The 21,542-nt window shown below is 36.0% G+C and overlaps 1 protein-coding gene across 1 annotated transcript in view; it reads left to right on the forward strand.

Moving 5' to 3' along the window:
* The window catches only part of LOC133525464 (uridine-cytidine kinase), a 30,502-nt gene extending 17,397 nt beyond the window's left edge, over window positions 1–13,105 (forward strand). The window contains exon 6 of the mRNA XM_061861716.1: window positions 4,249–13,105. Coding sequence (XP_061717700.1) covers window positions 4,249–4,394 — 146 coding nt within the window. The 3' untranslated portion in view covers window positions 4,395–13,105. The remainder of the gene's footprint in view (window positions 1–4,248) is intronic.
* Window positions 13,106–21,542: the final 8,437 nt, after the last annotated feature.

Genomic DNA, 21,542 nt, shown 5'->3' on the forward strand with positions numbered 1-21,542 from the left:
TCAATATGGGTAAGTGCGGCTAGCCTTCATTTTAAGTCATGTTTACACATTGATTACAATGATATTATAAATCCAGATAGGTTAGGGCATTCTAAAATTGAATATCTTACCACGCACAAATTGTACAAGTTGCCTTTAGTCGTGCCTAGGCAAACGAGAAATGAGCACGTGTTAAAACCGGTTTCGGTTTTTAGAATCAACAATTCTTAAGTTCATCGCCATGGAATAAAGATAAGATTGCTTCACGTGTAAAAACGAATGCTAGTATAGGGAGCGTGCATGAACTGTAGGAGGCAGAAGAGAGAGAACAGGAGCCGTCAGATTTTTGGCGCGAGGCGTAAATTTGATGTTTTTTGTTCCGATGTAGCCCACTAGATGGCAGACCCTACTATGCACAAGAAAACACGTGACGTGTACATGTGCATGTTTATGGTTCCGATTCAGGCCACAAGATGGCAGACCCTCCAACGCGCACGGTCCCTATAGTATATACACGATTTTATCACGAAATTAAAGACAGAATATCTGACTATTTTATTGTATTGTATGGGAATTGTCAAATGACTTAATGTTATTTGTAACTAGGAATAGGAACAAACCAATTATATTAAATTATTTTTTTGGTTTGTTGGTTAGACACCGATGGGATAGGTCATTTGTTCTTAAATATGTGACAATAGCAATTTATAATTTAATGTTATTTGTCTTAAATAAAATGGCCCAATCCGAAATCTTGCTCTAAGTTTTTCGCTGTCCTCTAGTATATATTAATAATTAATTAATCAAGTAATTTGTGTAATAATGTCCTATAATACCGTAAAACTACCCAACTATAGTCCAATACTGCAATTATGGTCCACAAGTTCAAAAGGAAATTAAGTATCTATACCAATGTTCCTTGTGGTTTACTCCTAGTTTTACCTTCCATTTATAAACATACTTTGCCTTAGAACTACAAAAATATAGTAAAATACACACCTGAACGAGAAAAATTGAGTTTATTTGTGGACCATAGTTGGGAGCTTTGGACTATAGTTGGGTGGTTTTACGGTATTTATTTATTTTATTTTTATTTATTTATTTATATTCAAGTAGTAAATCGTTTACTGTTACTACCTTCCTTTATAAAATATTTGCTAAGTTATTATGGATTTGTAAAGTAGGAAATAAATGAAACAAAGTTTATTTTTACTCCATAATCAACTTTAATTAGTATTTGTAATATTAATCTCAAAAAAAGGTTGTCGGTAAGTCGTTATCACCGAACCAACAAAAGACTCTAAAGCTGCCATTAATATAATTGATTACGTGGAATTTTTCTACAGCGCATCGCATAATAAAATTATAAGTAAGACCTTTTATACCCATTTTTATTAAAAAGTACTACTATACAATTCGTACACCAGCACGGATGTTCTGCCACTGCCAGTATTATTTAAATCGTTGATTTGATGTCGATTCAACCGGCTTAGGACCGATTTATACCCTTATAATGAATAAAACATGCAACTTAGGTACTTAAATAAAAAACCGAATATAACCGAAACCGGTTTTTTTAAATTCTAAAAACCGGTTTTGGGTTTCCGTCAAAAAACCGCTTTTAACCGGTTTTTTCGGTTTCGTTTAAAACCGGTTTGCATTCCCTATTCCGCACTGCAGTAACCCAACACTCCCAACAGCCCCATCAGCGCGTGATGACCGCATAAACGCGTCATTATAGAGGACGCGCAACACACCGTAAGCTTTCTTCGTGCAGTTGATCCACAGGCTGCAAGTGTAAAATGATTGGCATTATGATCTGAACAAGGTTAATATTAAGGTTAAGGTTATGTATGAGGGTAACTTATCTACTTATAGTTATACATATGCAACAACGCATTTCGAGCAGTGATGGGGCTGCCTCGCTACGAGTACTGCAGCGCCTCGGGTATGTTTGCGGCGGCACACACGGCGTGTTTCCATACCACGAAGCGACTGCGCGCTACGTCCATGGTCCAGCGGGTGCGAGCCAGCCCCAACACAGTCCTAGCGATGATCGGGGACAGACCGGACTGCCCTTACATCATGCACTGCTGTGACAGGCATGTAATTAAGACTGGGATAGGATAGGGAGGGAAGTAGAAATTTATTGCATTTGTATTATTATTATTATTTTGTATTGTTTTATTTTTTTCCCATGTTAGTTTCAATTTAAATTTTTATATATCGTATTGTGAATAATGATAATTTTAATTAAGAGCAATTTTAAATGATTATGTTTATATATTTTTGTACAATATTTTATGACAGAAATTTAACGATTTAAAATTAAGACATGTTAAAATTGATTATGAGCCTTGTAGCTTGAAATAAAGGATTTTTTTTAATGTTTTATATTGATTGATTAGAGTCAGACCAAGACAAGTTGGCAGCGATTTTGATAGCCCAGCCTGTGCAAGTGTCAAGTAAACGTCATAATTTCATAGAAGTATGCCGTTTAAAATAACACTTGCATTGCCTGGGCTGTCAAAACCGCTGCAAACTTATCTTGGTCTTACTCTAGTGTTTCTTGCGACATTTGCTACTCGCGTTTAGTGGCAAATATAATTATGTACTCGCAATAATCAACGTGCATTAGTTTCACTTACTCCGCAGCCCGTCTGGACCTTATGGATAATATGATTTATTTCTATTTTCATTAGACAGAAAAAGCGGCCAAGTGCGAGTCGGACTCGCCCATGAAGGGTTCCGTACCATTTATGACGTATTAAAAAACTACTTACGAGATCTCGTTCAAACCAATTTTCGGTGGAAGTTTGCATGGTAATGTATATAATTTTTTTTTTTTTTTGATTTTTCATTCTGTTATTTTAGAAGTTACGGGGGGGGGGGGGCACATTATTCCACTTTGGAAGTGTCTCTCGCGCAAACTATTCAGTTTAGAAAAAAATTATATTAGATACCTCAATATCATTTTTGAAGACCTATCCATAGATACCCCACACGTATGGGTTTGATGAAAAAAGATTTTTTGAGTTTCAGTTCTAAGTATGGGGAACCCCCAAAATTTATTGTTTTTTTTTTCTGTTTTTGTGTAAAAATCTTAATGCGGTTCATAGAATACATCTACTTACCAAGTTTGAACAGTATAGCTCTTATAGTTTCGGAAAAAAGTGGCTGTGACATAAACGGACAGACAGACGGACATGACGAATCTATAAGGGTTCCGTTTTTTGCCATTTGGCTACGGAACCCTAAAAAGGAGAAAAATAATGCTAATTTTCGGAAATGTTAGTGTCATGCGAGCTTTTATGTGAAAAATCCGTAAATCTATTGGCAACATGCGAAGTCACATAGAAAATCAAATTGTAATTAATATTCATACATACACAACATAACGATCATCATGATAAAAAATATATATTTTTGACATCAATGCAAACTTATGTAATTGTGTCTCATGACATAGTACATTGTGCAACGAGGGGGCCAAGTGAAATATTGTACGGTCACGTCTGAAAATATCGATGCGAAAACCGTGGCAAAAATATGTATACACGACTTTATTGCCCATATATGAAGGTAGTGTACTCGTATACATGTTTTTCGTATGGATATTTTCAGACGCGACTGTACGAGAGTATAGATTGTCAACTGTGGGCAGAAAATTGAAATATGGGTCTGGCTACGTCCTTGTTCTTGTCTCAAATTATCTCTATGCCAAATCGGTTAAGGCGTGAAGAGGAATTAATATATATATTCGGTATAATATATGTATGCTGAGTTGTGACCCTTTTATGGCATTTTGCGCTAAATGTTAGTTCATTGTATTGTCAACATGTTTTTGTCATCCGTGTCTGTTTTTGTCATAAATAAATGTATTTTCTTTCTACACGAAAACTATACCGAACTTGGCCTTGTAGCTTAAATGATGTTCATATCAAGATAAAGTTGAGACCCCTCCCCCCTAAAAATCTTGGTGACTCCACTTCTTAAATCCATCCTTGGCTTCTAAGGACCAATCTTGCCAAAGGAAATCTCTTGTTCACGACACGCCGTATTTCATGAGCTGCACCGACGAGGTACATTGGACCTGTACGATATCTAATAAAATTAATCTTCTATTCGGATCATCTACCCACTCAACCATGCTAGTTGAGCCCTTATACCGTACAATCACATCATTTTGTGCGTGAGCCGCGCATCTTTGCTTGTTACTAAACTATTGAACCTTACTCGGCCTTTATTGACGAAGTGCTTTGTTTACAGTGGCGATCGACCTGATAGTGCAGCACATATCAGAATTTCTGAAACGGAACGTCAGAGAGCAGAACTTCGCGGGCCTGGATTACCCCGGGTTCAGTCCATCTGCTCCGGGCAGCCCGCAGCGAGCGAAGAGTGGAAGGCCACATTAAACCGAATGATTTGTGACTATGAGTGCTGTGACCAAAGTCAAAGATAGCGTTGTAACACCTTCAGTGCAGCGTCGGGTCGAATAAACCCGATATCTACGCAGTGAACGTAGTTTATTATAAAGTGCGTTATTAACTCCAATCATGAAGGCTGGCGATGGCAACAGATCACAAGTGTGTGTTTCGATTTTAAAGAGATGTGATAGATGCTGTTATACCGCCTTTCGATCAAGTGATATTTGAACTGTTAAAAATCGTTTATATGAGATATTTGTTATACTATATTGACCATCGTAATAGAACGTTAAAAGCGTTTAGTAGTTGACTGGAAGTAATATTGGGCTACTGTCTTATTCTATTAGCGTTATTGCCCATTGGATGGCGATGGTAAGTATAGCATGGCGGGCCGTATCGGCGTAAAATGAGGAATAGTTCTATCAATTGCAATAAATACCTATACGCCTTTTTGAAATTAAGTGACGTTGCATTTCGCAATCTTGAAATAATCTGAACTTCGTTGTCAAAATTACATTTCTAGTAAAAATAGGAACTGACGGTGATATTTACGTAGCTACTAAATTAATTTCGACTCTGTACTATATCTTAACAAATTGCACGCATGTAAGTTTTCGAAGGCTCAACATATTCTGAAAACCTGTAAATCTGAATTCAACTCTACGTATTATATTATAATCGTCATGAAGTTTAATGTAGAAATATTATTTTTTACTGCGGCGTTTGAGTCTGAGGAAACCGATTCAAGAAATGATACATAAAGACTATTCGGCCGCAATCAGTTTGAATGGCCATCAGATATATTGGAGCGGCCGATGTGCTCAAAAATATCTGAACACACACTCTAATGCCTTGATAATAGAGGCGAGTTCAAATATTTTTGAACACCTTGGCCGGCCCGATGTTTCTAATGGCGACTGTACATATTTTTCAATATGCATGGATATGACTAATCTATAGATTTCTGTACAGATATTTAAATTACCTCAAATAAATAACATTCATAAACATTATTTTATAACAGCATCTCTTATTGACATTGCACTCTTTCTATGCTATGTCTTCTAGCTTCCAGCATCTATTTAAAAATAGAATTATTTATTATGAATTTTTGAGGCTAAATTAATAATGTTAAGAGTTTATTAGGTCTTAGGAAAACTTGAATCGCCTTTTATATAGCTACTGCTTTGAACGCCGTATTAAGTGGTGTTTAAGTTATACAGAAATTGTTGTTAATTTTGTAGGACTGTTAGATCTTCAAATAATTCCTGGAGAAGAGTGGATTTTAAAGAGTCATTATGAATTCAAGAAAAGGACTAGATAACTTTTACGCCAATGTTAGTTACCTCTGTTGGCCTAGCGCAGGTGCGCCGCGGCCGCGACTGTATATCTCGCCCGCGAGATAGCTACCCGTCTTTTGCTAACTACAGTTGTCGACTGAACAGCATTCAGTCGACGATTTCGTAGCGAGGTAACAACGATGAATGGTCATCTCTTTCAGAAGTACTGCATGTTCTGCCAGTTCCGGGTCTTCTGGAGAGCGTCTGATCGTTGCGGAATCTCTGGAAGATACGTTGAACCGATGACTTCGATAGGTTCAGTTGTCGAGCCACTGCACGTTGACTAAGCCCTCCCTGCAATAGGGCAACTGCTTGGCCGGCTTCAGTCGGGGTAGTATCCATTTTCCTTTAGGTTTTGCAGGTTCAGTCGATGATCATAAACAATGATAATGACTGGTTTTATACCTGCCGTTGGAGAGGGATAATTTCCAGGCCCATATTTTATACGATATCCATCCCCATCCCTGAATATTGATGTCATTCGATAGGGCAGAAAATTATCTACCACGTGGTATCTAAATTACCATGATCGAGCTTACAGATTTAACAGGAATTGAAAAAATGTTAATAATGCTGAGGTGGTCCCGTGGTGGACCCGAGTGTACATTGATTCGAGATTAGGGTAGTCTGTCTTGCGGGCGAAATACTTTCCCGGTGCTCCTGTTTTAAGCCTACTGAAATATTTTAAACTTATATCTAAGAACTTAGACATGACAACACTACAGTAGTTTCCACCTAAAATAAACAAAAAATAAAGGCACATCACTACATATCGGCGTAGACGATTTACTATTCTTGAATTGCTAGTCAACTTTCGATTAAAATTTTAAATGCTCAAGCATTAATTGCTTATTTATTAGCCAAAGAGATAACTTAATGGTTTACTGTAGTGGTTTAGATAGGTGCTTTAAAGTAACATTAATAATGTCGAGGTGTCCAACATTGCCTAGAAATTATAGTCTCCGGCCGGTAAGAAATCTTTTTTGACAGTTATGAATTGACGCTTATATTTATGGTTTATGGTTTAAGAATTTATTTCTCCAAATATTACAATTCACTTACATAGAGAAATACAAACAATCATAATATACATTATTTACATAGTGCACGAATAGCATAAAATATATTCTAAAACAAAACAACTTATTTATTTTTGTAAGAAAAAAGAAAAAAGTGGGTACATACTACATAGTGTGAATCGGCAACTGGTATATTTACGAAGCTAAGACCTACCGTTTAACTTAGCCTTAGTGTCATATATATATATAAAGGTTAATAAATAAATTATGATAACTGTTAAAATTGACTGCTTACCGGCCTGGGATTATAACTTTTAACTTCAAGACAAACTTGTATTTTTTATAATTGATAAGAGTATCCGTCTTTATCTCCTGGGCAAAGTTGGAAGTTACGTTACATGAGTCGGGTGTAAAGGATCCTACACTTATTGTTAACTACACTTTAGGTATTAAGACACACGCTATAACCGCCGCCGCCATACATTAAAAGTTCCGCTTTCATTTTCAAACGAATTGCTGTTATGACATGAAACTTGGCGTGCACATTCAAGTTTTCGGGTACAGTCGCCATCAAATATATAGGAGCGGCCGAGGTGCTCACAAATATCTGAACACAACTCTATTGTCGAGGCGTTAGAGTGCGTGTTCAGATGTTTTTCTCCCATATATCTGATGACGACTGTACTAGTTTTCGTTGCTAGGAAATGTAATACAGTGGAACCTCGATAGCAAGAAACTCAAGGAAAACGTCAAAATCTTGATATTAACGTGGTTTCGTCTTGTAGAAGTCATAGACTTAGGAAGGTTCTTATAGATTTTTGTTCGTCTTAAAGGGGTTTCAAGTTGCAGAGGTGAAAAATTCGTGCTAGAGATGTAGTTATGCAAACGCGGAAAGCGAAAATAAAGTATTATTGTTTTTTTTCGAGTTACAGAGGTTTGTTAGTAAATAACTTCGAAAGATAGAGGTGATAAAACAATACGTATATATTTTCGATTAGTAAAGGTCAAATAGAATTTTAATAGTTATAAATGAAAATTGTACTAGATACCCGTGAAGGGAAACGTTGTTTACTTCGTTTTAATGAGATTAAATATTTCGAGTTATGGATGTTTTGGGCTTTGAAGGGCATTTCATATCGTGTTATCGAGGTTCCACTATACAAAGGAAATTAGATCGAGTAAAAGTTGTTTATACAAAAAAACAATTGTAATCAAACAATACTCTCTGTATTACATTTTTTGACAACAAAAACGAATGTGTACCAGAAAATGAGATAGATATATTATGTATAAATGAAGCATGTCGTTTTATAATGCGAGCGTAGTTGTGTATGGGTGCGGCTATTTGTCGGCGGGTCAATGTGAACCTTGTTTCTTTGCTCCACATTTGGTTAAGCAGAGAGATTAAAAATATATTTAAGTACTTATACTAGTTTTAGTGTTATGTTATGTTACTCTGTGTCAGTAGCGCGCTTTTGGTTGTGTATCGTAACAAATTTTAACATATTTTATCGACGTTGATTTTTACGATTTTATTTATACCCCGGTTTTTTTTCAGATAAATTTTATAACCTCAAAACTGTAAACTGGTAACTTCTTTCCAAAATTAAATCTGAGTAACTGCACTGAATTCTAGTGTCATTTACATGTTATTGTATCGCAATTTTAGAATGAAATGTTAATTACCACTACTTTTGAGGTTATAAAACATCTAATCTTAAAAAAACGTGGTATAGCTTTTTTATATTAGGCAGATGATTTATTTATTTCGTTGTATGTTAAAGGTATATACCATGATTACTTATGATTACCTTAGTACTCGTAATTTATTGTAACTTATGCTGGAAAAATAACTTTCATAGTGGACTGCTTTTATTCTATTTATTTTCTCATAATATATAATGTTATATTTTATTTTAATTTTGTATTCGTGGTTTTGCTTTGTGACATGTCTATTTTCGTGCCGTAATAATGTACCTGCTAAATATAATGCATATTATTCGTAATCTAGAGGTCCAAACAGAAATTAGAAAAGAAAGTTACAAAGTCAAAGAAATATATGTGACGCCATCTAGTGCACCTGCTGTGTACAACACAGTGCTTTTTCTAAAGTCGAGACGCTATTTCACGATATTTTATTGCACACGCGTTATTATGGCTGTCCCGCTCATGATGCCGGTTGTCAATGTCACTGCGAGTTAGACAGCAATATTATTATGCGCGGGCAATAGAGATAGCAACAGACTGAGGTTGACTGAAGTAGCATGACAAATACGAACGATTCCGAGAAAATACGATGGGAAAGGATTATTCACTACATCTGGGCTATAACCGCGAAAATCGAAGTTCGTCAATTGCGAGCATTTTTCTCTGTCACTCTAATTACGTCTTAGTGAGAGTAAAAGAGAAAGATCCCCGCAATTTGCGAATTTCGGTTTTCGCATTAGGCCCGCTGTACTGTCTCGGACGCTCCATGTTCGAAATGACATTGACATGTCATAGTTTTCAATTGTTTAGTATATTTAAATATAATGTCCGTGTTACAACGATATTTACTTTTTGAGAATTAACTATGCCATTCAGTTTCCTTAAATGTGTTAAATGTACCTAGTCACGCCACGAAGTTAACGGAGTTAAAAAAAACACCGTGTAGATAATTAAATTTCCAAAATTATCACACTTTTGAAATTACCCCAATGCACCTTATGCTCTTGGAGCCCAAGTCAAAAGTATCAAATCTCATTAACTCTGAAGATTAACTATTTCGTTTTAAACATTTTAACTGTTTGTCTAATTAAAAAAAGGCCTTTTCATTTTAACTTAATATTGTTGAATCCGTCTAAGCTTACTTTGCATCGACATGAATACAGCATAGATAGAGATTGTCATTATAATAGTCGTAATATTTTTTGATATTTCACATTAATTATGACATTGCCACACTTTGTAATTGCAAATGCCATGCAGCTTGGTCCGACTCTACAAAGATGTATTTTTATTTTCCTGGAAGTTAGGAACTTTTTTTTTATTATAAAAAAGGTAAACGATCGTATATTTATATTTGTGACATTGCCGTGACGTATTTTTCGAAACTGTTTTTCAATAAAAAGACACGTCAAAATAGCTTACCTTCTTTTTAATGCAAAATAAACCGGCCAAGAGCATGTCGGGCCATGCTCAGAGTAGGGTTCCGTAGTTACTCTTCCGTCACAATAAGCTAAACTGGAGCTTAAAGTACTTATAGTAGATTGTTAACCAAGGGATGAACTGTGGATGTATGTCTTTTTACTATGAAGGGGAAACTTTTTGCGATGACTCAAAAACAGCTAAACTGATCATGTCCGCTATAGTTTTCATTTAATGTCTTTCTTAAGCTCTACTTCCACGATTTTTGGACCTATGGTTCAAAAGTAAAAGGGGGGGAGGGCACATTTTTTTTTCTTTCGGAGCGATATCTCCGAATATATTCACTTTATCAAAAAATGTTTGTTGAAGACCCCTATTGGTTTTGAAAGACCTTTCCAACGCTACCCAACACTGTAGGGTTAAAGCAAAAAAAAATTCACCCCCACTTTACGTGTAGGGGAGGTACCCTAAAAAAAATGAAATTTTTAGATTTTATTGTACGACTTTGTGGGTTTCATTGATTTATATGTCCATGCCAAATTTCAGCTTTCTAGCACTAACGACCACGGAGCAAAGCCTCGGACAGACATGGCGAAACTGTAAGGGTTTCTAGTTGACTACGGAACCCTAAAAACGGACTATAGGCCACATTATCCTCACCTTTTCGGCCTTAGAACGGACATTTTTTGTTTTTCTGCCTTCTTTTTGTTTGTATGCCTCGGTTATGATGCATGATGTCACGATTGTCTTTACAAGGGTATTGCCAAAGAAAAATATTTATGTCGCTAAATGCTTTCCTAGTTATTTTTAACGTGTGTCTAAATTATTAATTACGCCATTGTTATGGCTTATTAGATTTTGTTTGTTGTTAATGTTTCCTACTCCTTATAGAAATATTAGTATTTTTGCAAAATAAACGTAGATAAGTGGAAAAGAAAGCCTATCTAGATTTACTCGTATATGAGGTACCCATATATTATGGAATTTAATCTCTAGCGTCCCACCGTCATAATACTAGTACTAAATACTGATAATCGGAATAGAGTTGCTTTTGTTTTATTTCGTACGAGTTTAAAAGAAAAAGTCAATTCTAAGCTTATTTCGCGGTTTTTAGTCATCCGCGCGATTTTTTTTTGTTTTTTTTTTTTTTTTTCAATAAAATACAGTGGATACTGACTTAATATTAAATACAACGTCCCACAAAACTGTTTGCACAGTTTGACTGTGGGATCCGTGGGGCTATACTAGGTTAGGTACATGATAATCATAAAGTCTAATTAATTGTAGAGGCAAAAAATGGATAGGTATGTGTTAAATGCTATCAATGTAATGTTGGAACAAAGCTCTTTTAAATTTATTTTTACTTTTCTCCTGTCTGATAGTTGCGGCCTAGGTTTTCATTTTCAAGGACTAACAGTGGATGACTAGCACTCACGATGTCCGCGCGCCATCCCCATCTATTCCATGCCACGCGACTAGAAATACGTAAGTTATAGCGGAAAGTTTGCTAGTATGTTTAAATTCAAAATTCAATTGTATTTTCTAACTAACGACCTGCCCCGGCTTCCCACGAGTTACACTAAACCTTAAGAAATTATACACAAACCTTCCTCAAGTATCACGCTATTGATAGGTGAAAACAACATGAAAATCCGTTCAGAAGTATTTGAGTTTATTGCGAACATACATACAGACAGACGCGGCGGGGGCTTTGTTTTATAAGGCGTAGTGATAGGTACCATTGAGTCCAATTGGACTGCTAATTTTTCTTGTACAGTCAATGTATTAAATATCGACATGGACAAAGTGCCACAATTATGTATACACTACTTTAATGTATAGGCAATAAGGTCGTGTATACATATTTTTGGCAATTTGCCCGTGTCGATATTTAATACCTGGACTGTGGTGCGGTGGGCCGCTAGAGGTTTCAACTTATTTCGCGGAATCTTCTTTGTATCTTAAAAACGTTTTCATTATTCAATTCATCCTAATAATATTTATATTTAGGTTTGTTTTGAAGGCGACTATAAAGAGGCTAGCGAAATGATCGTTTAATCGTAGGGTTTTTGATAGAGTTGTCGATATTAAATGGATTGTGTATTAAAAATGCGTATAAGTTGGGCGTTATGGGGTATCTAGAATTAGAAAAAAAATCACACAGTTCAAAAAATTTGTATGATTTGGTCTATTTTTTTCGTATAAATGAGGTGTATTCTCATAAAAATTAAAAGGAACTTCATTTCATTAAAACAACCGAATTTGTAACATAATGCTGTAATCATTTAAAAAAACATTCGCCAGTAAACATGAGTTCTAATTCTGTATACCACGTAAGATTATCTTATTAAATTGTGTAACAAATACTAAGTATTGTGCCTTTCGGAAAGTTCCCAATATTGCGAAATTTCCCCTTGGGAAAATTTCGGATACTCATATATTTGTATAGGAATCGAAATTGTCCAGTTCCAAAACGAAAGTTTTCTTCGTTTCCAGACAAATTTTCCTAAAATTTTTGAGTACTTTTTCTACTTTTTGGTAACTTTCCGTAATTTGCACATCTGTAGACAGGTCAATACGGATAAGTCCGGCTGCCCTTCACTTAACTAGTGATTATTGCGATTTTATACATTTCCGAACTAAGCAAAGCTATATATGGGTACTATATAGGTACATAGAAAACACCCATGACTCAGGAACAAATATCTATGTTCATCATAGACAGGGTCACTACCCACTAGGCCAGACCGGTCGTCGGTTAGATAGGGCTTGCGTGTAAGAATAAGTGGGAGGGCTTTGTCCGGCAGTGAGGCAATATGGACTCATAATAATAATTATACATTTGTCACTAAACGGAAGTTGAATATGATCAACTCGCAATAAACACTAATTAATGTGTAAACAGGCCCAAATGTGATGGCCAGCCACACTTAACCCTATGCCACACTTAGCCATAATAGCCATATTGACCTTTATACCTGACATTAGAATTTATGTTACACAATAGAAACAATCGAATAGACTAATCAAGGCGTGTATTATTATGTTTTAGGTCTGTATTTTTATTCAAAAACTAACGTGCCTATGGTTTTGTATGTCCCGCGTCTAACCTCTAGTACCCAACGTACTTACTAGTTGTAAAGTATTGTTTCATGTAACACAAATTATTGTACAAATAATTTTATTTTAAATAAAGCTATTTTGTTTAAATATCGGTTTTGTGTTTATGCTTCAATATTACCAGGATTACCTTTGAGAATACTTGACATACCGTCGTCCACACTGTTAACTGTCCATCGGTAGACCATATTGTATTTGGCATAAGGTCCACCGATGGACAGTAGAGTGTTGCTGTTTGTACCTACTAGATTATTAATTAACCTTTCATATATGTGGTGGTCATAAATCGAGTGTTCAACCTTCGACTGTGCTGCATCGATAACATTCTCGAGAAAAAAAAACATTTACTAAATTCGGTCAAAAGGTTAAGCTTACTACTAGAGTCAGACCGAGAAATTCTTTTTCAAAATACGAATTTCCCTTTTTTTTTAATCTCCGCGAATTTTTGACACTATTTGGAATCTACCCGCAACATGCATTTGAATATGAATTTTTAATATCTTATTTAAATGAGATACTTATTTGCTTGCTAAACAGAATATAAATACCTAACAGTCCTAATATAGACTTTAAATGGAGCAGGTCAATAAAAACCACATATTGAAACAAGATTATTTATTACTAAATATTGGTAATTCATTTCCTGGATTACATAATATTACTCTAATTAGCAATACATATATACATCTAACAAAAGGCAAGATTTGGAGTTCACGTGTCTACCTATTATTATAGAGCAAGTGCATCTTTGCCCTTCCGGCAACAATGCCCACGTTTATTCTGATTGTAGACATATTCAGATATGTTATATAAAAAACACATAATTGAAAGAATAGTTCGGCAAAAACTGTTTTCATTGTATAAACACAAACATATACCTAGTTACACCTTTTATTATAGAGCAACTGTATCTTTGCCCTTCGGCAACTATGCCCACGTTTATCCTGATTGTAGCCTATCTTCAGATATGTTATATAAAAAACAAATAATCGAAAGAATAGTTCGGCAAAAACTGTTTTCATTGTATAAACACAAACATAGATGTAGTTACAGATTTTCAAAAGTAGTAGGCGGTGCATTCCATTTATCCCGGGATGGTACCGTCGACATACATGAGGCGGGCACAAATGGAATGATTCATATGAACGCATGTATTCCCATCTGTGCCCGACGGGAACATATGCACCCGATAGGCCACTGGTCTGGGCTGATCGGTCAGCAAACATGCCAAAAAACAATTACAATGTAAGCGCCGCGGACGCCGCGCGATTGTAAAATACTCCGTGACGCGTGGGCGAAGTAGACCGCATGGGCAAATTTGCACATTTTGGTAATATAGTTGTAATTTTTCTCTCTTGCACATCTAAAACGAGTGGTTGTAAGACACGAGCTAGTGCAAGTTATAATTTGCCTACTTTCCAATCTTCCATCACAAAGATTCTACGAACTCATATCTTGCCTGCTGCCAAGCAGAAAGGCATTCCGATTATATATCATTCGAGTAAAAATACATTTACTGGATTTCTATCTCTTTCCTTCCAAGAGGGATCGTCGTACAACAGATTGGGATAGAAATATAGACTTCTTTCTGACGTACGCCAACCCCTGCTTAATGTATAGCTTCTCTTCGTATATAAATATATATTTACAGGTGCGTGATATAGTCTTTAATACATCTAAATAGAAGAATAAATGTTTGTTATACATTTTAGTACGTATATCGCTTAATATGTATGTATCTACATTACTTAGTGTTATGTGCGCTTTCTACCAACTAGGCGGATCCGAGCGCACTCTACTAAAGCTAAAGGTTTTATACATATCATTGAACTATTATTACTACGTCCGGCACAGAGAACCAGTATTTTGCGCCACGAGTTGTTTTGAACGTTTTTTTGAACGTTTGAATTTAGCCAACAGTTTTTTAAACGTAGCGTTTTTTAGATCACAATCCGGTTGCCAAAAATTTCATAAGCAGTCGTGCGGCCTCTCTCTAGGAACTTCATCGATTCGAAACCTGTCTTCTTGACTTTCGCTTGATAGAAACAAATCTCAAACACAGGTCTAAAACGCACCTTAAAAATTTGTAACAATTTTTGCATAAAATATGAAAATTGCTTCTAAAAATACGCAATTTCATTTTTGTTCGAACTCATCGAATACTTTTCTTTGATAAATTACAAAAAAAAAAGACATGATATGCGCGATCCTGGGCACGCTTACGCTCAGTGAGAGAGAGAAAAGTACCTAGGGGCCTACCGCAAAAACCGAAATTCGCAAATTGCGGGGATCGTTCTCTTTCACTCTTACTAAGGCGTAATAAGAGTGGCAGAGAAAAATGCCCGCAACTTCTATTTTCGCGGTTATAACCCTGAACCCACGGGGCTTTCAATGTCCAGGGATGTAGACTATAGTAAGATTGGTAAGATACGATACGGCTTCGCCCGGTTAGTAGAAATCGTATTTTAGACTAGTCGCGGCTGCGATAAACAAAGACCTTTTATGGAAAGCAGAAAATTATAACAAAAAGAACAACGAGTTTCATACTACAAACTGAAATACATGTCATATACTAAGAAAGAAAGTGACCAATGGCTCCAGTGGAATCGACCCAGCGTCCTCTGCTATCGCGGCAGGTGCCTGAGGCCTGAGCCACTCGGTCACCGGGGTCACGGCGGCATACATAGGTCGAATTTTTCCAAGGATATGCATTTGATACGCACCTTACGGCACCCCCTAGCCATCCCTAAAATACAATCAATTAATTTCCATATTAAATACAATTGCTTTGTTAATAAATCAATAAATATTTGGAAACAATCTCACACAGATCGACTTAGCCCCAAACTAAGCAAAGCTTGTACTATGGGTATTAGGCGACAATATACATACGTATATAGATAAATACATACTTATATACATAGAAAACATCCATCACTCAGGAACAAATATCTGTGTTCATCACGAAAATAAATACCCTTACCGGGATTCGAACCCGGGGCCATAGGCAGGGTCACTACCCACTAGGCCAGACCGGTCGTAATAGGTATCTTCATATGCAGAGGTCGACATTATTCGGCCTCCCAATAACACGACCTTACCCTGGTAAGGTCCTACCTGTACTATAAGTATCGTCAGGAGAGATAAGCTACACAGTGTACTAATTGCAAAAACAGTAGGTATTGAATGGATGGTAAATTAACAAACACTTAACCTTGAAGAAATATTTGTGTCCATCTTGAGGTTCGCGGTTAAACTTGGAAAAAAGAACACTAATTTCAAAAACTCGCTGATATTAAATGTTTTTTTTTTGTTGTGTGCGTAACCGTGTCTTCAACTCTCCTGGCGATACCTATACTTCAATGTAATTTACGAGCAGGGGTCGGACAAAAAGTGCGGATGACGTAAAAATGACGTAATCTTGCAAACAGGTGATGTTTGAGTTTGTATTTAAACTTCCGTGTGACATGTAGTAACAAAGTAGTATTAATGAAGTAACAAAATAATTGTATATAAATCCATGGAATTAATAATACAGGTGGTAGCGTGATGTAGTGAATAAATTTCACGAAACTTGTTACCATAAGGTATAATTATTTGAAATTAGTTAGAACAAGTCTGTGGGATCCTCAGATAAATAGGTTTAATAGTCATCTACTGTAACATAAATATACGATTGCCCGATATCTTTTCGTATAGAAGAAAAGGCATTTTTGAACATTTTTGGCAAATAGCGTACCTAGTCTTAGGTTTGATTCGGTTGGTATGGTAACTGTTTTTGCATATTCACCATCCATGCATTTTTTATGAAATTACGGAAGTTTTCATTTTGTAGTTGCACCCAGGGTATGTTTGCTGCTATCATAAAATTTGTAAGGTTCATATTAAATTCACTTTGCCCCTTTTTTCTACGTTTCCGACATGTTTGGTTGTCTCCAAATTTCCTTTAAGGTAAGCAATTACCTTCGTTGGTATATATATCTTGATTACAGCAAGAGCAGTACCTATACGTGTTTGTCACGTACCTCCAAAAACGGAAAATTGCCACAATATTCGAGTAAAGATGACATTTTAGAGCGTTTTCTTATACATTAGTAAATATAAATTTTTGCTAAATATAATCGTGAAGATACAATAGCTAAACAATAACGAAGTCAATTTATTGTTCATCTGATTGACAATGTGTCAGTCAAAAACGTACTTACTCATTTCAAGTGGCGATATCGTTTAATAAAGAGGTTGATAAATGATAAGTGATATTTTTTTATGAAAAATCAAAAATACTATTTGAAATCATCCTATAAGTGGTTTGACGTCATCCGCACTTTTTGTACGACCCCTGTTTACGAGTATTCCATTTTTAATTGTTTCCATCGCTGTCAAAACAAAAGAAATCGAATCATATATATCTTCATCGTTTATTTGTAATCGCATTTATTTGTACGATGGTAGGAGGCTATAGTTACAGTTCGAAAATAGATATCGAGAAAGGAAATAAAACAGCCGCTTGCCCCTCAAGCCAGGAACGCGTGTTAAATCGCCCTTTTTTTCTGCGAGTATTAACATCGTAATAACAAGTCATTGCTGAACGCAGCCGCCTAACGGTCTACTGTAGCTATGCCATAGAAAAACAAGACTATAATAGTATGCGAGTACCGTTTTTAGGCAACGAAGCTTGCTGAGCTGCCTAAGTAAGGTTTATATCACTATTCTATACAATACTCTTTCTACGAGTCTTCTGAAATAATACTTTTACTATAGAACCTAAATAATAAATGAAAATTGGTAAGTATCTTAGTAGACAAAAATGGAAAAATGTAGTACAAAAGACATAAACCGGCTACTATTTAGTCCCGCCCCGCGCCCGTTTAGTCTTTTCTATGGGAGCGCGGCGACACGTGATTGGTAATTTTATAGTTGATTACAGTGTATCGAAATGATTATAGTTGGAGTTATACATGAAAACTACGCTACTATAATTTGGTATACGAATTCTTAATTCAACTATTACAGTCGACGAGTAAAAAAAGCTTTTATTTGGTCAGACAACAAAAAGGTATAGAGGGAAATGCGAACACAATTTTTGATTTCGTAACTTTGTTTAGACTAGTTAGGAGGCGAACATATCAAAAATCCCCAGCCGTAGCCCTGGAGCCTTATTATTGAATGAAAAAGCACAGATATTTGTTCCTGAGTCATGGATGTTTTCTATGTATTTAAGTATTTGTATATTATAAATATATATACAACGTTGTCCGAGTACCCACAATACAAGCCTTCTTGACCTTACCGTGGGGCTTAGTTATTTTGTATAAGAATATCTCTATAATATTTATTTATTTATTTAAATGAATGGCGCCCAGGGTAATATTATAAATTCGAAAGTGGCCGCTCACGAGTGCTGTGAGCATCGTGCACTAAGGCCGCTCCTATACGTTTGCATTTGTTCAACATGCACGCCGCACGCCCAACTCGAGCGGCCACTCAGGCCTTACACTTAGGGCTGATTTAGACGACATGATTTAGTTACATTACGGACTATTGAGTAAGGTCCGACCGAGATCTCGGTCTCGGTCTCGGCATTCTCGGCCAAAAATCGGGCCGAGATCTCGGTCTCGGTTCTCGGCCAAAATGGGCCGAGATTCTTGCCGAGACCGAGAATAAGCAATGAGTTATCATTGGTGAATTTGAATTTTCCGCGCACGAGCGGAATTTGATATTTGATATTTGATATATATATTAGTTGGGATCGGATAGGCGCGGTTGCAAGTAATGACTTGTTCATTTGGTTTTTTTCGTTTTGTGGTAGTTGTTATTGATGAATAAATGGGTGTATATTGTTATCGGGATGTAACTTAGATTAACTTGTTGTGAGTGGAAGATGACAGTGGATATTTTGATACTAAATAAGTTTGTGTCAAAGGGAAAAAGCAAAGAACAAAACGACACCTGTGGCGGATATTTTGGGTTACAATATAGAACTCTTTATTTTGATTATTGTTATTTTACCTCTTTTTGTGCATATCCGTACTGAAAAACCGGCCAAGTGCGTGTCGGACCACGCATAATGGAAGGTTTCGTACCTTCATATAATACAAAAAAGCCGTACAAGCAAAAGAGCGTATGTTAGTGGCACTTTTGTGGTTTTAATAAGATCAGTTTTTTTATAACTCTTCCATATTCAAAATAATTTTCCTGAAAAATTATTTGCTTATTTAGAATTTTTTTAATGGTTTTGCTCTCCCGGTTCAAAAGTTAGAGGGGATTACACAATTTTTTTTTAAATCGATTATTGACTAAAGTATTTATTTAATAAAAAAAACGCGTTAGCAACCTTTCTGTATTTTTAAAGACCTATCTAATGATGAGCCACATTTTTTTTTTTAACTTTTTGTTACATTTATACGGAGTATATATTTGAGAATATATTTTACATTATTTTTTTCGAAACTAAGAAGCGACTTACACAATACATCTACACCTACGTTCCAACTGCCAAGGAGTGGAATGCCCTGCCCGAGTCTGTGTTTCCGCATGAGTACAATCTGGGTCTCTACAAGGCTAGGGTAAATAGGTATCTCATAGGTAAGCGTGCTCCACCGTAGACCGCATCATCACTTACCATCAGGTGAGATCGTGGTCAAACGCTTGCCTATCGTTATAAAAAAAAAAAAAAAAAACTTTGGTTATAAAATATACCGTATAGTTTTTGAGTAAAGTGGCTGTGACATACGCACAGACCGACAGATATGGGACATGACGTAACTACAAGGGTTCGATTTTTGCCATTATGGCTACAGAACCCTGAAAATACTGTTTAATAGCGCTAGGAATTGATTATGATAACTTTTTTCTGATAAATCGTCGAATTTCGATTATAAAAACAATTTTAGTGCAAAATTCGTATTTTTTCTCTATTTTATAAATTCTCGGTCTCGGTCTCGGTCTCGGCCGAGAATCCCAATGAATCTCGGTCTCGGTCTCGGTCTCGGCCGAGACAAAAAAAGCGTTCTCGGTCGGACCTTACTATTGAGGTTACAACCAATTCAGCCGACCGATCAAATACCGCAATGTAAAAAAAAACTCACGTGGGAGTTATCGCACCGTGTAAATGAGCCCTTAAAGTTAATAGAGATAAGTGCGGCTGCGTGATAACTGTGGCTGGCTTTTATATTAAGGCCTGTTTACAAATTGATTATTGTTTACTGCGAGTAACAAATGTATAAACTCGGAATAAACAATCAATGTGTGAACCACGGATGTCACGAATGTCGCATTCTTCATATTCGCGAATGCGAATCCGAATGTCCAGGATGCGAATGTCCGAATACGAATGTTAGGAAATATGTAGTTGTTATTATCATTCCTAATTAGAAAAAAAATCTGTTAGTACATAAAACATATGTAACCTTAGAACGGGAGGTCATAAACTGTTGAGAAATGCTGTCTACTGATCAAAATGCATTACTTGAAAACAGTTTGCGCGCACTGCCCATACGCGAGTCGACGAGACAGGACACGACCTGCGCACATTCGCATTCGCAAAACATTCGCTTCATTTGATGCGAATGTTTAACATGATGCGAATATTTGTGACATCCTTAGTGTAAACAGGCCACAATATGAAGGCTAGGCCACACTTACCCGTGCTTATATTCCTTTGTGACCTAGAATTTTAGTTATAATCATAAAAGTCACAGCTAGTGTGTATGTAAAGTAACGAAATAATAATTTGGTATATTTAGGTACATTTTTGGCAACTTGTATTGTATATATCTATTAAAAAACTAACGACAATTTTCCATTACGCAATAGAACCAATTAAAAATTCTACCGCTTCAACTAAGTGAGTTACCATTAGTTTTACCATTATTTTCTATGGCATAACTGATTCATATTCATAATCAACAATAATCTAATCTAATCTCATAATTATTGCCTACAATTATAACAAAATAATTAAAACAATGTACTACGACTAATAAGTTTTATCAAAAATTAACTTTGGAGACTCTTCTGACAAAATATTCGAGACAGATTTCTGTTAGTCGGGTGCATCAACTTTTTCTTGTTACACGTGGCTATATGGTTACGTTCTCCTGGGCCTAGGGCCCATTTTTCGAACGGTGTTAGACTAATATTATTAGTACACGCACTGTCAAATCGTATGGGTTACCATGGCAACACACTAGTAATATTAGTCTAATACCATTCGAGAAAAGGGCCCCAGTTCGTGGACTTATAATATTAGTCTAATACCGTTCGAAAACCCCAGTATTCAAAAATTAGTTTTAAGTTATTTAAATTAATCAATCATTCATTTTTCTGCCATCTATCAAGTTTTAGTAGAACATGGTACAACATTTTCACGGGATAGAATAACAACAAATAGTTGATTCGCCCAGTCGGTCTATGATCCTGATAAAAACACACAAAATGACAAATGCAATAGTTTCAAGACCTGCAGGGCTAAGATGGACGGGTGTCTGTCATTTGTCACCATACCTTTCACGCTCTAACAAATACGTAAG

The sequence above is a fragment of the Cydia pomonella genome, chromosome 1, assembly GCF_033807575.1.
Source record: "Cydia pomonella isolate Wapato2018A chromosome 1, ilCydPomo1, whole genome shotgun sequence".
In the NCBI taxonomy this organism is placed as follows: domain Eukaryota; kingdom Metazoa; phylum Arthropoda; class Insecta; order Lepidoptera; family Tortricidae; genus Cydia; species Cydia pomonella.